The sequence below is a fragment of the Leuresthes tenuis genome, unplaced genomic scaffold (genome assembly GCF_036924035.1).
Source record: "Leuresthes tenuis unplaced genomic scaffold, fLeuTen1.0.hap1 SCAF_15, whole genome shotgun sequence".
Classification (NCBI taxonomy): domain Eukaryota; kingdom Metazoa; phylum Chordata; class Actinopteri; order Atheriniformes; family Atherinopsidae; genus Leuresthes; species Leuresthes tenuis.
This window is the reverse complement of record NW_027325369.1, coordinates 16702589-16719889: the sequence shown is the minus strand read 5'-3', so window position 1 is coordinate 16719889 and position 17301 is coordinate 16702589. Positions and strand designations below refer to the sequence as shown.

At 42.3% G+C, this 17301-nt stretch overlaps 1 protein-coding gene across 1 annotated transcript in view; it reads left to right on the top strand.

Annotated features, from left to right (window-relative positions):
* Positions 1 to 3129: 3129 nt before the first annotated feature.
* The window catches only part of efna2a (ephrin-A2a), a 77964-nt gene continuing 63792 nt past the window's right edge, over positions 3130 to 17301 (top strand). The window contains exon 1 of the mRNA XM_072365914.1: positions 3130 to 4166. Coding sequence (XP_072222015.1) covers positions 4024 to 4166 — 143 coding nt within the window. The 5' untranslated portion in view covers positions 3130 to 4023. The remainder of the gene's footprint in view (positions 4167 to 17301) is intronic.

Below are 17301 nucleotides of genomic sequence, written 5' to 3'. Positions count from 1 at the left end.
TCTGTGCCACTCCTGCTCTGTACCAGTTAACATCCTGTAACATTTTCTATATTTCCCATCCTGTTTACTACTGGTGGGTTGTTGTATTTTTAATTTTCTCCCCCTCTTAAAATCTTCTGTATTTCCAACTTCATGCTCATTCCATCTGAACCTTGGCTGCTCCTCTGGGCCTGGGCTCGGTCGTGTTGTATTCCCTTGATGAAAGAGCAGCGGTGACCATGGTGGGGTGGAGACTTCATTCGGTATGCAACACTGGACACATGCTCTTTCCAATGGTTCTGAATGATCCTCCATCTGCCTTCACTCCCGATTTGACCTTTTCAGTTTTACAGGCCTCTCTTAGGAGAGAGGCCATGTTGCTTTGGAAACAAGTCACTGCATCTTATAAGATGAATTATCCTTCTAAAACCCAATGATGGCTATCGGGCATTTCTAGCATCCATATTTATGAGAGTTAAATGGAGATATGAGAGATGTAGGTGACAAACTGATTATGCACCTTCTTGGTCACTAGGGGGAGATGTTGCTCTCTGGTAGGGCTAAAAACCAGCCAAACAACTGATTTTTATTTATTTTTTAAAATCTTTTTACCAGCTATTCACACAAAAACAATAGTAACCGCCTTCCTAACATACTTTATTAAAGGCATTCCTTACAGAGCAGTGGAGAGGATTAACCTCAGATCCTCAGCTCTTTAAAAGGGACAAATGAGAGAAAAGTAGATGTGAGCCCAGTGGTGTCTGTATTTGTGGCTTGGAGGAGTTGGGTTTCTGTAGTGTAATGCCAGTAGCATGCGGAGCCTGATCTTCAATGAAGCTACCCTTATGTTCCTTTAAAAATGGTCAAGTCTTTCTTTTTTTTTTTTTCAGTTCAGGTACTTTTTAATTTTTTTCTTAAAATAAAAATCAGCAGGCGACTTGTCACTGTTGGCCGTGGCAGGTATCGGACGCTTTGGTCCTGCTTTGATGCCTCAGACCCTTGCTTGCTCGCTGCATTTTGCGCTCTGCTCCAACAGTGATTTGGAGCAGTCCACGCAGGACGCTCTGTGGCATATATTGAAAAGGAAAGCGTTTGCCTCAGTGGGTGGAAGGCTAAACTCGAAGTAACGTGATCCAAACACAGACATTGTGATGTTTTGAAATCAATTTTATTCTGCCTCAAAACATGGAAGGCTCACGTTAGTGTGTCAAATTTGGCTTGTGCCACAAATTTCCAAGTATTACAGCAAAAGCAAAGACTGAAAAAAACCAAAAACATGGCATTTGTTTAGCCAAACCCTGCTACTCTTTTTTTCTTTTTTTTTTGTTGCTGAACTCAGACCTTTTGGCTGTCTGGCGCTTGACTAAATGAAACCATGTGGGGTCATAATTCAACCACATCTGGCAACATTTATTTACATTAGTACTGCAGTCTCTAATCAAGGGAGGACTAGCAAACACCAAGGCCACACAAATGCAAACCCGCTGGGTGAACAAATGGTTGAGGTTCTGCACATAATCTGTGACCCGCTCGGTCCCTGACAGCCAGCTGAGTTAATAAGAAGTCTGAAATGTGGCTAAAAGAACGCTTTGTTTGTCAACAGCTTGAAAAGACAAAGTATCCATCTGCTAGCGTTTCAGGTCCTGAGGATTATTAATGTGTCTGATTTATGACCCTCTTGTACACAGTTGGACAACAACGCGTTCACAGACTCAACCAGCGATAAATTCGAATTCTTAAAATCCTTTTAAGGGGTTGTGTGTCTATATGCTGACTCCGCTTTCCACATTCCCTTAGATTTAAGAACACTCAAGATCCCTTTATAGGCTATCTGAATCAGCGCGGTACTGTTTAGTCTGTGCAGCTTACATAAGATTTAGGCTCATTTTCAGTGACACAGAAGAAAAAGTATGACACAGAGTTGAGAGATTTCTTTAGTCTAAAGTGGCTCCCCTTAAAAAAAAAAGCCATCAAGAGACTATCCACCTGTTTACATATGCACGGCTCAGACAGATGTTGAATAATTCATCCACAGAGGCGGACAACATGCAGCTGTATTTGGGTTATGGGGGTGCATGGGTTCTCTCCCCGCCTGGATTTGCACAGCCCAAATTATAGGCATTACTTTGCAGGCAGAGCAAAAGTAGGCCATTTTGCATAAAGAATCCAACTGAGAGGCAGAGTAAAATGTAAAAGATGGAGCTGCAGAAAGGTTCAGTTCAGCTTTGGGAGTGCTGGGAGTCATTTAGTTTCATTTGGGGGGGATGAAAGGCTTTGGTTTGTGCTTTTCTCCCTTCGTTTTGTTAACAGGGTGATCCCCCCGCTCTAAATAATGTAAATTTACTTGTTTCAAACAATTTCCTTGAATCAATTCTCATCTTGCTGAGAGTGGATTGATCATCGCTGGGGCTCGTTCTGCACAGAGCAGCCCATCGACACGAGTTCGAGAAAGCAAGGAGCACTTTGTGAGAGCAGCGTACATCGATGCAGTTATAGATGTATCTACCTCCCAAGAGGCTCAGACTAAAAACATAAGATGTGTTTGCACGCGGGAGTCTGTGCTCACCATCGCAGAACATCTGCACCAGCGGTGGCAGCGCTCTGTCACACAGAGCTGTCTGGAGGTTCATGGCTCATAGGTTTTAGATTCGGCGCTGCCTCCGCTTGCCATTTGGGCCTAATGGACACTGATGGAAAATGGCTCCATTGTTCGAGCGTTCCATCAGTCGGCCTCTGTCTCCCCCCCTCCCCGAGCCCATCCATCAAGTAGCAGCTTTCAAACATATAGTGAACGTCCTGGGCGCTCTACATTCCCAGATGAGATACAAATAAACAGCCTTCCATCAAACAAATGGTTGAAGTGGTGACAATGACAAAGATAAGTGACAATCTAATCACTCTCTCTGGGGGATAATGCCACCTATTTGCAGTAGAATGCCTAATTGTGTCACATTTTAAAGATGGTTAACTTTTAATGAGTGTTTAAATGACTTCTGTACATCCGCTGGTGTGCGTCGCCAGGGCGCTGTGAGTTAACCGGGCCCCGAGTCCCCTGAGGGAGCGCGGCACTGCGCGGCTCCAGGCCCCGCCCGCGCTGAATGAAAAGCGAGCTCGGGATGGATAGAGAAGGGAGGGAAAGGGGGGTGTACTTACGCCGAATCAGGGTGCCAGTGAGTGATGTTGCCGCCATAGGTGGAGGTTGCATGGGAGCATGTTGGGATTAAAGCTGTGATCGTCGACGGCTCCTCGACTGCACCTGGTGTCAGCGTGACGCACAGAAAGTGAGCGCACAGCCAGCGGAGTCACGTTGGACTGGAGCCAGTGGCAGCGGAGGGATCACCAAGTTGAGATGCTGTAGGAGATTGTGGCTGTCTGAGAAGGATGCTCGCGTCTCGCAGCTATGGGTTTTGAGTTTGGGCCGAAAATAAGCGAGAGAAGCGCGTTCGTTTACGGGGACGTGTATTTTCTGTAAGTGTGATTAAGATTAAGGGTCAAATGAGGAGATTTTCACCGTGAAAGGAGCGGAACCAAACGTGCGCCAGGCTTTATAGAAATCTGGGTAAACGGATATGACTGCCGATTTTATCTTTATGTCTGCTGATGAGCAACGTTGTCGCCGCTAGAATCACAAGCTTCGGATGAATTCTGGATTGTGATTAGAAGATATTTTGCGGGGAAAAACGGGTTCCAATCCAGGTGGCGCATCCATAGCTCCGGTTGCGCGTAATGGGAGAAAAGTTTAGGACCTTGCAGAAGAGACGCACTCGCAGCATCCAGCCGACGACGAGCTTGTAAATAACATGTAAATTTCGCTCCTCTGTCTGCTAAAGAAGAAGTTTGAAAGTGAATTCCCAACATTCAGTATGACTTGAAACACCCGTGGGGTTATAGAAACTCTCATCAAGCCAGTTAACGATCCATGAACCGCCGACCCGATTTGTCTAAAGACGCTCAGACGGACATTAATGATCTAGAGAGGATTCCTGCAGCAGCAGCAACGCAGTGAGAGGCTGATCCCAATTAGAAAGAGAGGCTCACCCCTGGATGTCTATGATGTTGTGCCAGCTCGGACAGAGGTGTGTGATGGAGGTGATGGTGCTCAGCATCCTGTCCTGGGTGTCCGTGTGGGCAGAGGAGAAGATCATATTTGACAGACATGCTGTTTACTGGAACAGCTCCAATCCCAAGTGAGTTTTTGTATGAGTTTGGCCTCGAGGTCTGTGTGTGTGTGTGTGTGTGTGTTTGACAGTCATTGTTTATTTAGGTTACCTGCCTGCCATGCATGCCCCTCTAAACAAACCATATCAGTGTTCGACTGAGACTTGGAATCTTGAAGCAACTACACAGTTCTACTGGTTTTAAATTTGCTGTCTAACGACTCCAGCTTTGTTTATATTTGATTCATCTGTTTTCTATTAGTAGTGTTTTGGCTGAAAATGTAATGTTGACGATTTTTTTTTACAATGAGCAAGCAACACACACACACACACACACACACACACAGAGGGCAAATGTGTACACACTGGATGTTTTATTATGTGGAACAGGGAGCTCCTTTTGTCTTAAACAATGAGGGCATCTGCCTCCCCTTCTCATCAATGTCTAGAGATTTACTCCTTCTCTTTCACTCTGTCACTCTCTCTCTCACTCTCTCACATCCAAACACTAAGTCTTTACCTTTTTTCCCAGCTGGTTTCCGGGTCTGCACACTCATGAACACGCAATTATGCACACAAAACATACAAACGCTGGTCTTTAGCTGGGTCTCTCATTGGCATGGGGGAGAGCACACTGGGTCCGTCTGTCTAATGGTTTGTGACAACCTGGCCAGCCTCTTTCTCTCCCTTCCTCCTACCTCTTCTTCCTCTCTCTTTCCTCTTCTTCTTCCTCCTCCTCCTCTTCTTTTGTCTTATTTTCTCTCCCAGGTAGATAAATAAACTGTGAAAGTGCTCCCTCTCACCCTCTCACGGCTGAATTAGTCCAGACCTGACGGCCTTGACTCTCCCCGCATCACCCAAACACACACAGAGCTAACAGGCCCGTCTCTGACTGCATCACTGTTCCACAGAAGGCTGCTCAAATATTTAAGAGGCAAGGGGGAACATTTTCTCCCTTTCTCCGAGTCTCTTTCTGTCTTTCTGTGCGTCTCTCTGAGCTCCTTCTTTCTCACTAGACACACACACACACACACACATATACAAATACCTACACATTGCAAAAGTCAGAGGGTAAATTTAAGCTATATGGAAGGTTGCTGGGGGCGCTGTTATTCCACCAGGGACACGCAGAGAAGTTGAAGCAGAAAGGGGGTACATCAAAAATGCATTGTTGCTAGGGCTGTGAGTCAGGGCTCCGGAGCCGTGGCGAAGTTCATTCCCCCTGTTAGACCCTGGCACCGTCGCTGCTCATGCTGTGCCTTTTTCTGCACACACACATACACACACACACACACACACATACACATGTCCGTCATGGCGCAGTTGTGAGGGCCATCCGCTGATGTTTAGTCCTGATTTTCATCCTCAACTCTGAGGAAGGGCTGGGTTTTCTTGGCAAAGTTTTCCTGCTCGGTAACAGTAAGATTGTACTCACTGTTGCAAAGGGGCAAGAAAAAAGGCAGATAATCATGTGATCAAACAGGTGAAGGAGCTCCAAGATTGGCAATCATATTAGGAAGAAGAAAAAAAATGATCCTCCAATCCTCCAAATACGTTGAACTACATTAAAGGAAATCACAGTTACTCCATCACAGGTAAAAATCATTTAATTAATATCTTATAATGGACATGGATATAACTACAGAATCTCACTTATTTTGCAGAAAAAGTACACCTCCTCCTGATATAACTTATATATCTATATATAAGTTGATGATTTAATCTCTAGATATAATTCTAATGAGAAGCTCAGAGACCCAGTGTAAAAGCTATGCGTCATATGCAAACGAGCAATTGTTTGAAGCTGACTGAAATGACTCAAACTGCTCTGAAAAGGAGCAGCTGTGTGTAATAATTGATCACACAACATAAAGCACACAGCTCCTATTGTGTGTTGTCACCCTCTGTGTTCATCAAAAATTTGCGCGCACCATAACGGCTTGAAGTGTCACCGTGCAGAAGGTCACAAGCGCTGACTTGTTGAATTGATAATCGCTAAGGATTTCATACAGAGCAGCTTGAAATGTCTGTGTTCCCAAAGAGAGGAGTACAAGTTTCGCACCTGTGTGCTGTGAAGCTCATCTCATCTGCCAAGCTTAAGCTTTGTTATCAGTAAACGTCTGGTCTGGTATCGGCTATCGAATGGTAGAAAACATGTCAGCTGAATGTGGGTTAAAGTTAGCGACCAGCAGGTGATGTTAACCGTGTAGCGGCTAAACAGCCAGATATTCCTTTCTGGAGTTAGAGGAGAATTGAATGCTAACATTATCAATCTACTGGGTTTGTAATAAGGGATCTGTCTGCAAATATCTAAGACATATCAACTGTGAAGGTGAGAATTTGTCTTGTTTCTGCTGCACTCATGAAAGTTGAGGATTAGTCATTACCGTTTTAGGACACAATATGCAGTCAATGGGGCTTAGCTGGAAATGTAGTTGGCACGACTGTTGCCAGCTGTCATCCATGCACTTCCTGTCTAATTTATTTAGCACTTTTTTTTTGGCAAGTTGGTTCTCTTAACTTACAATTATTCATGTGCAGATAGTTGTGCAGATGGTGGTTGCTCTGAGGTAGTTGTTGCAGAAGTGTTTGTCCATTACTCCTAAAGGTTTGCAGCTCTATCCCTCTGAATTACACAGCAAAGGTAACTTCTAACAGAGACATCTGTTTATATCTCACAAAGAGCACGGTACATTCAATTTAGCACTTTGTGATTAATGCAAGGCACAGGGGGGGAGGAGAAGACATTTGGAAAATTTGCCTGCAGCATGTCCTTAAGAAAGTACAGTTGTTGCAGAGAAAAAAATAGACCTTTTACTGAGCTACTTTCAGAAACATTTGTATCCTGCATTCTGAACACTGCATTATTTCTGTTTAACCCCACCGTGTCTCAGTGACTCAGTAGTGCTCTTATATTTTCTTCACCAACTACTGGTGATGTTTCAAGTGCATGTCCACTTCCTCTTTGTTTGCTTAAGTCTTTCTTGCCCTACTTTCCTCCTGAGAGCTTTTATGACATTAATCACCATCAGCTCGAAAATCTTTTGACTGTTTTTAAACCTGCTAATTGATTGTGCTGCCAGTGTATCAGTCAGCTCTGTTAAGGAGCACCTTGATTATAAACGAGATTAACCTGGATCAGTCAAGATAAATCCAATAAGTAAAAAAAAAAAGAAAAAGAAAAAGAAATGTTCCTACTTGGGGGATGAGGCGTACTACAAATTGGCCAAACCCTATATATCCAGGGTTCTGACTCGTAGCAGGCCTATCTCTTTCAAGGTCTCACTGGATAATAGAAAATGCATGAGATAATCCAATTCAAACAGCTCCGGCCACTTTTGGTCACGGCGGGGAGCACCGTGCGCGTGCACTCACACACTCGGTGTTGTCCATCCCCCTGTTGCGATGAGATACGCGGTGCTGCACGGTAACAAAGTACCATAACGTTATTAACATAACATTATCACAACAATGCTGCGACGTCAGAGAAAGGATCTTGAAATCTCCTAGACACCAAAAAAGGGGGATTAATGTGGAACACATACATGTGTGCACTTATAGTGCACACCAGTGGCAGACAGATTTAGGTCACACACACTTGCACAATCTCATGCAACCAAAATGACTGTCCATTGAAAACAAGGTTGTTCAGGACCCACTTTCCCTTTTTACTTGTTGTTGCACACACTCACACACACACACACACACACAGTCTGTGGAAGCTGGATTTGGGGCACACACGCACACCTTCATATGCACACACCCAGATTGGTTCCCTATTTAGAAAAAAAAAAAAAACCCTTTCCTTTTTCCTCTCGCTGGCTGACACACAGGCGTGCACACACAAACGCTGAGCCCCTCTCTAGCTCCCAGGCCTGTATTATAAAGCTTGCAGGTGAGGGGCTTTGTTCACCCCGAGCAGCTAATGTGCTCAGAGCAATAGGCTCTCATCCACACACTCACTCTCAAACACACAAATACACAGACTGAATGGAGCACCTTATCTAATCCCACGGTTTATCCTTCAAAAGACTTTCTTTTCCTTTTCTTCTTTGTTCCTCCTCTCTTCTCTCTCTTCATCTTCGTGTCTTTGAGGAACTCCATGTCAGAGGGAAGCGCTGATGGTTGACGACGCTCTCATTCTTTGGGACAGAATCTATCTCCTTGGAGACACACACACACACACATACACACAAACAAAAAAAAAAACGAAAAGAAAAGAAAAAAACCATGCACCCACGCAGCCTTTGAGGGAGAAGTGTTTCATGCACAGAGAACTCTTATGCTGCACGCAGAAAGTTTCAAACAAATGCACGGCTGCGTGCGCAGTCGTCACTGACGCGCTGTCCAGGCTGGCATTTCGTCCTTGCACATAAACTCCCACACTGACATTGTTTTGGTTGTGTCCCCTGCAGCTCCTGGTGACACGTGTAGTCGTTTTCTCAACCATATAGATGCACAAAACACACAGATTTGCATCCTATTTACATGAAGACTTTTAGTTTCTCCCTGCTCAATTACTGACAGTTTGTCAGACTCAAGCCTGCCCTTGGGTTAAACCCATCTTCCACTGCCACCACCACTCAATCCACCTCTTTTTTTCTCTCCATTTTTTTCTTTTCCTCCTCTCTATCTTTCTGTCTCCCTATCAAGCTTTAATCTTACATTCGCTCTCATCTCCGCTGTCTTGTATCACAACTCCTTTCACTCCCTTCCGCCCCTCCCTTGCTTATGCACTTGGATTGTGGGTTTCATGTTTAACTTGCACGTGACTCTGCACCGTCCACATAGCCTCAGGCAACCTCTTTCCATACATAAAGCAGAGCTACATCAGGTTACATGTTCTTTCCATGACCCACATGACACTTTATGCCCGCGACTGTGTACTTATTTGCCTAAGATGACAGCGCCGCTATGGTTTATGTTGAGAGACACGAGTGTTAAGACTTACTGCGGGATCCATATCCTCTCAGCTCAAGCTGAAATGACACTTAAAGTAATTAAAGTTGAGGCTCCTACCTCACAAATGATTTCTCCCAGCTCAGCAGGAGAGACACGGTTACATAACAAGCTCCAGTCTGACGGATCTTAGTCATCAGCGCAGTGATTGGCAGGAGGAGGTCATTTAAATATGTAGGGGTATTTAAAAGAAGTGTTTCTACTGATTTGAAATACGCCATCTGAGCAGTAAGTTGTGTGATTTTTGATATTTTGGATGATATTTTGAATGACAACCAGATCTGGTAATACTTTCAGTGAGGGTTATGTCTACAGCATTCTAAGACGTTTATAAGAATGATAAAGCTTCATATAAGTTTATAATCATGACTAACATAATTAGGTATATAGTAATCAAATGCTGTTTAATTGCTTCGAGGTGAAGGTGTAAAACATGAACACAAAAGCTTGACACGTTGCGTCCTCCACTTACAATAATTCATAAACCTTGTTGTCATAAGATGTCATGTGTGATTATAAGTTTTATAAAGTCTTATACATGCTTTCTGCCTTTTTAATGTGATTTTAATGTGTTATTGACATGATCATCAAAGTGTTACAAATACCTCTTCTGCATTTCCATAATTATGCAGAAGGTAATGAAAAAGCACCTGAGTGTAGATCTGACACGCACGTTTATTAATAAAAAGGCATTTTAGCATTTATGATAAAACACACGCTAGGCAGTAACCTTTTAATTGAGGAATTTCTTCACGCAAGCGGTTTTGAAATTGACAAAGCTTACGTAAAGTGACAATCATAACTCTTAACACGAGTGTTGAGTGCAGATGAGGCTCAGGGTAATGTCATTAGTTTCACAGGTACAGTATGTAAGTTGTTTCGTGCTAACGGATTTCTGAGGTCAGGTAGGCTCAGCTATAAGTGTGAGAAAGTTTTCTAATCCATCAGTTATTTGCAACCCCTGTTTGCAAAAAAAAACCATGTATGATGGGATTACCACTGTATGAGGATGCTCATACAGCTCTATACAAAAAAAAACCAAATGCGACACAAGACCTTTTATTTAACAGCTAAACATTCTGTCTTTGTAAAGAAAATATAAAGAAAAATCAGCCACTCTATATATAGTCCAACAGGATATATCCAAATCTGATAGTGAGAGATAGCTCACATTTGCTGGTTTTGGTTGATAACATATTGCAATAAACATTCCTCTCCTCAACACTGGTATTAAACCTTATCAGAATCTGTTGTAGGGTGCATGCGAACATTTATGAAGCCAGATGCATTACAACATATCCATAACATACGTACTGTTTAGACCGCACAACTTAAGCTTCAAGTATGGTTTCTGAACATACAAGACTCAGGATTTCTCAGAAAGAAGAGACTAAATACTTTGTGGTTTAGAGTCTGAGGAATATTATTTGCTCTCCTGACATTCTACACGGGCAAGAAAACGACACTAAATGAGCTGTAGCCAAAACATTAGCACCAGCCAGCAGTATCTACCATTAGCAGCTCCTCGCTCCAAAATGCTTCTGCCGTTTCAGTACAGCTTATGTGCACAACCTTTTGGTTTATCCCGGGATGAGTTTGTAGTGCTCTAAATTTCTAAATTTCCAAACAAAGAACCAGCATAATCTCCTTGCCCTATGTAGAGTCCTCTCTGAATATCACTTTCATCCAATCATCCACAGTCCATGGCAGAGTCTCTCTTGCTCACTGTAACTGTGTTTTCTTCCATTTAGATGTTATTGATCGTTTATGTTTGGCAGTTCGGGATGTAAATCCAAAAAATTCAAGTTTGGCCACAGACACTGACATCTCTTCTTCCTTTTTTGCCAATTTGTATTTTATTGCTTTTGGTTAAACTAACCCAAACTTATTTTTTTTAAAGGCACATTGCTTTGAGTTTTTCAGTCAGTCAGGTGCAACAGCCTGTTAAGGTTTGCAAACCTCGATCAACGTCATCGCCAACAAGAGTCATGACAAATATTGTTTGTTTACTGCTCTTCAAATCAGAATCTCGTTTTCTACTTCTTGGGAAACTGCGTATCAGGTGCATAGCTGCTACATCGATCCATCTCCGAAGCCAGACTGTCTAATAAAGTCAAAGAAAACACCAATACTCAAACCACGTTATAAGTTCACAAGGGTTTCAATGTTTTTTTTCCTGCACTCCAAACTTCATCGGTTCTTCTTTGTTTGTCTTTCCGTGTTATACTTTGGACAGTCAGTTACTCCACATGTAATATTGTCTCTTCAACCTGAGAGTGCCCTCATAAATCTTTTGATGCGTTGCTTTCATTCTGCCAGTGCTGTTTAAGTTTAAATGGCTAACGTGAGAACCATATGCATCCATCTTTCGCTTATCCGTCAGTATTTTGCCCTGTTAAACACAGGTGTGGCTGATCACGTTAACGACATAAGCATTCGTTCAGGTGTCCCTGAGCCAGGGTCAGTGCGCACCCTCAATCACTACACTGAACAGCAAAATGATTGTGATTAATTACACCTGTGATTTTCCTGCTGGGACGAGCCAAACTGTTAAAAAGATGTCAAATTGGTAAGAGTGCGAGCCTTATTCATTTCTATACCTTTTACCAATAGGTTTTTCTTTTCAGTTGCTAATCAGTTTGACCTCTTTGTTGCCCAAGTGTTTACAATCTGCTGTGGGTGCGTTTTACAATCAGAGCTGAAAATGAATAATCAATTTGGAAATATCTCCTCCTACATGGTTTTATTCTTTCTGGGTGGTGGTGCTATCTTTTCCTCACTTCAGGATTAGGGATTCTATTCTTTCTGTTATTAAGGTAGTGGCTTAGAATGATAATCCTTGACTTAGAAATGATCTCTTTTTCAAACCAGGTTTGGCAAAAAAGATATCTCTCCCCAGGGCAAATGAAATCAGACCTTTCCAATGCATTTTCACAGGAAGATGCCTTTTTATTCTGATTTTCAGTCCTGCCCTGAGAGTGCCTGCGCCTGCTGGAAAATATCAACATCATTTGATCTGCCCATAGGAGTGGAATGATCTGTTTAGTATGTCAGCTGCATGGTGTGGAATCAGTAATGCAATATGAAATGTTTACTTAACCCCCCCCCCACACACACACGTTTGATTGTTCATGCAGTGCAGCAGGTTGAAAGAATGAGTAAGGATATTGTGCTGCTGCTTCCGTTGCTGCTTCTACTGCTATCTTCCACTAATTAGTTTTTTCTGATAATAGCTATGCCAGTGATGGTCATGATGATGTAAGCACTCTGAAACAACCTGGGGAGATCCCGGGAGCTGTTGTTTTAATGAAGAGAGTGAAACTGTTTGAGCCCGGAGACAAAAAGCCAGAGAGGCGTAGGTCTTAAGAAGAAAGGCCAAGAGAAGGGATGAAAGAATTGTGGGGAGATACTAGCCCAGAATATGAAAGATGTCAAACTGCACTGCAAACAATAGGCATTGTCATTCCTGCTCGATCCTTGTTTCTGTTCCTCTAATATTTTTCTTCAGGTCCTGGCTGGTTGGGCTGATTGCGTTAGCCGAGCAAAAGAATAGTACTCCTTCAGTTCTGTCTGCCTGATATTCTAATGGTACGCCTGCAGCGTCGTTTTCATATAAAGCAGCTGGAGACTGATAAGACGTACACTGCTGCCTGAGCACGTCTTTGACTGACCAGAAAGGACAAAAAAAAAAATGATTATGGAAAATTTTTTTTTGCATGTGTCAAAAGCAAAAGTGCAACAGTCATGTTGGAGAAAAAGTAGCCATAAGCCCGTGGACGGTGTCAGCAGGTGAGTGTTAAGGAGCTGGTATTACAGGGGAAGCACTGGCCTTTAGCATGCCTCTTCATCCAGAGTTAAAGACGCCCTCGGGTGCGCTTAGTTTTTAAGATGAGAGGGTTGGCATTTAAAACAGACAAACAGAAGATGTTCGAAAGATAGAAAGACAGCCCCTCTCTGTTTTCCACTTGGCATCATTGCAGGGGAGACTAAACTTCAAAAGCCAACCAGGACAACTTTCACACTGAAAACCACCTAACCATTTCTCCTTTTTTTTTTAATTAACAGTTCAGCAAGCACCTTCATCCTCACAGCGTTTGGACCATGTATTTATGGAAAATGGGTTTATTTTGTCCTTGTCAGGCAAGACAATGTCATCACAAGATAGTTGGCTTGTGTTCTGAGTGTATGTGCATGTGTTTCAGCAATAATGAAGAGCAGTTTTTCATCTTCATCCAAAAATATTCCCAGCAGACTTTTGAACTGTCGAAATGAAAAGTCAAACAAAAGGAGTGAGTCATTTGCTTTGTAATTCATCAAAAAAGGCTATTTCCCAGCTAGCTGCAGATGCCCAGCACCTTCGTTCCACTCAGAATGGAGGCAGTATAAACACAACCCTCATTTTACAGCATGCTAATTGGACATAGTAAGGCAGAACCAACAGATGTTGTAACACTTCCATAATTTTGCTGCTACTACTTAATTCTGCTTGGTGCTCCTGAGGCTGCCAACTCAGCCCTCTCATTCCTTTATGACTCTCTGAGGTGGCCCTTTGACTGCCAGCGTCTGGTTTAGTGGCTGCACAGTTTTTTTTTTTTGTTTGTTTTTCTCAGAAGCAATATTCCCTCCAACCTCTAAAAATAATCCTCACCTTAGGCCTAATCCTGAGCTAATGCAAAGCAAGACTCGGCAGGCTTCATATTAGAAAATCATCCACTTACCTGATGCGCCTCAAGACAGAGATGAAGAGGGCAGGTGGTGATGAAATTCATCATTCTGATATGATGAAGGTGATGCTGATGGCACAAGTGATGATGAACATACGGATGAGGAGAGTTTAATGATGACGTCTGTCATCAGTGTCCAATCCAGGCCGGACATTAGTCTTCACTTTCAGCTCAAAAACAGTAAACATATAAATTAAAAGTCTACAATTAATAGATTAAACATCCAGGACCGGCACACATCTATTCACCATAATACAGTTGTAATACTTCATCAAATGTTGTCGAGGATGCTGACAGCCTCAGGGACAAAAGACCTCTTATGAAGGTCTTTTTTTTGGGTTTTTTTTGGCCTCCTGCAGTTTGAAAGGAGGATCTCAAAACCATGTAGGAACAACTATTTTCCGATCCTCTCTAAATCTCTGTTGTACTCAGCGTTTCTTCTCGTTGTCAGTTTATTTTCCCTCTAGTTTGATTTGCAATGCTGTTTGAAGAATATCTGCTTCTAAAGTGCAAGATCCCAAGCCAGCCAGTGGTTTCTCCATCAGTCTGTCAAACCTGTGCGTCTTGCTCAAACCGCTCGGAATACAAACCTAAGATTCTGCCTGGTATTTATTTACATAAATGAAATCGGTGTTGATCACAACGATGGTGGTAATTAAATTTATGAAGATGACGATAAGGATAATGAAAACAGCAGGGGAGCTAATGGTAGTCATTAAAACTGAAGAAGGAAATTATGATGATGATGATGGCCGTGGCTGATGTTTTCATTTGATCTAAACGGGTATCTGTAAGCAGATTGAAGAGGAGAGAATAAGTTAGCAGGGTAAGAAATGATTATTTGACATTTATAAACACAAACTGGATAAAAAGTGCGGTGCAAAAATATCTAATGAATCATAATAGACATTTCTATGTTAAAAAGCATGTAAAAAAAAAAGGTTTTTGCATATATTTTATAACAAGTATATAAAACCAATTAGCAGTGCAGCCGTGACTGTGCAAAAATGTATGGGATTGGCTTGTTTTTTTAAAGATTTCTGAGGACGTGCAGCAGCATATATGAGAAGTTGTTGATAGAATTATACAATTACAAAAAGAAAAATGGGAAACTAATTAGAATGGTCCGATGATGACGATGAAAGCTGATGCTGATTACAATAACACATGTAGAGACAACTTTGATGTCACAGAGGTCGCACTGAAATGATGAAGATAATGAGGATGCTATTGGTGATGGGGGGGAGAATAGAACTTATGAAAGTGATTCTCTACAAATGATGATGATGATGGAGATGTGGGGAGATGGGGCAAGGATTGTAATGGAAATTATTTTTAGGAAATGATCTTATTTTTATATAATGGTGCCAGATTTTAGAATGGCAGCATCAACAAAGTGTTGATATTGATCATGGCAATTTAATTCTACGAATATAATGAGTATGATGGTCCTGGTGATGTGAAAGACTGAGCTGAAATCATTCAAAAAGGCCTGGTAGTGATGATGAGTCGTTAAAGTAATGAAAATGGTAAGGGTGATCACAATGATTGACATGGTATGATGGTGATGGCAAGATTTTGGCCAAGTATCTGACATCAACTATAGTGAAAACTGGTGATTATGAAACTCGGTCATCAGTGATCATAGTGATCGCACTGGTATGATGCTTATAGTAGTTATGCAGATTAATTGGAAATTCTAAAAGCAGTTGACAAAGTTATGATGATTAAAGTATAAAAAACAGGAGGGATGGTGACACAGAAGCTGATGGCGATGATACTAATTCTTGCAGTTACTGAACTCCTATCCTGGTGGTGTTTTCACATGAAGGTGACGTTGGCAGTAAAGATGGTACTGAGGGTGATCATAATGAAAGTGCTTGATATGGTGGCAATGAGGATATAGAGGTGAAAAGGATGTCACGATATAATGAGGTTTACAGTGAAGTTCATGATGGTACTAATGGTGGTGAGGAGGAGAAAAGGGGGTAAAAATAGAAAAGAAAAAGCCTGATTTTCATGGGTCACTAATGATTACACCGCTGCTAATGGAGCTGATATTGATGAATCATACTGATTGTACTAGTTTGATTATTATTATCATGTTGGCAAAGTAGATAAATGGACTGATGACACTAATGTGAGTACGGATGATAAAAGCAGTGACTGTACTTGTGAGATGAATATGATCATGATGTCAAAGGCAGAACAAGCAGTAATAGTTCTGAAAATGACTAAGATGAAAGGACCATGATGAGTCACCTCCTCCATGCTGTTGGCTCCCTTCCTGTTTTCCCAAAGTCCCCCGTAACCCCACCCCCCTCTACCCACCTAACGATGTTCTCTCTTGGAGGTTCATGAGAGGAGAATCAAAGCACTCCATTAAGTTTCTTCTTCTCTTCCCTCTGCCTCTGTATGCAAAATGAAAGGGGGAAATGGAGGAGTAAGAAAATCATATTATTTTTTTTTCCTTTTGGCAGTCGCTTCTTTTCTTCTAATGGAAATGGAAAGTGTGGAGATTCTCTACTGATGAGATTGCCTCATTCTTTGAGGCGTCACCTCTAGCTCACTCACACAGCCCTAGAGAGGTGTTATGTCACAAATGAGAGGGAGATTGCTCATTTTCTTCTATTGTGTCCACCCTTTTACATATTTTGGCTTCATATAAGTGTGTGCACCAGTCTGATAACTGTGTGTAGCTGTATTACATGTGTCTTTGTATTTTTTAGGGGCAGTTTATGTGGGTGTTCAGGTGCAGCTTAGAAGTGTGTGAGTGTGTTGGCTTAAAAATCCTTACATCAGTTTGAAGAGCCTAATCAAAGGCTGGCAAATTTTTCTCGCCTCTTATGTAGTTCTGAGACAACTGCTGGGCCGCTCTTCTCTCGGCTTCCCCCATTTTACTCCCCTCTCTCCCACCTACTCTCATCTCTGATTACTGGATGACCTGCAGGGGGGCTCTGTCTTTCACCAAGCTTTGTGTTGACATCCTTCATAGCTGTTGCACTCGAAGCACGTGCTGCTTTACAGAGGAGGTTTGAGCCTCTGAACAAGTCAAACAGCAGCACGTGCAGTGGCTGTCTGCATTTCTTATCTCAACTGTGGATATGTGGACACATGTGGGTGACATGGGGCTTGTTGTGACACCAATCATCCAAAACTTGAGGTGAAGTCAGAGCTGGGAAAGGAAGGGATATATTTATAGTACATGCACGGTGGTGAATTATATTTGCCTAACAAGGAGTGTGGCTCTGAGGAGCTTCCTTGTTTCTGGAGATAATGATGTGTCATGAAATGGAATGAAAACACAACTTGTCCAAATGAATTTAAAAAGCTGTCAGCCATATATCTTAATGAGATTAGTGTCTGAGGCAATTACGGTGTGATTTAAAAGCTGTGGATCAAAAATTCAAAAAGGGGGGGGGGGGGGGGGGGTGCACAAGAAGCACAAAAAAGATGGATTAAAAAAAGTGACTCTGACATAA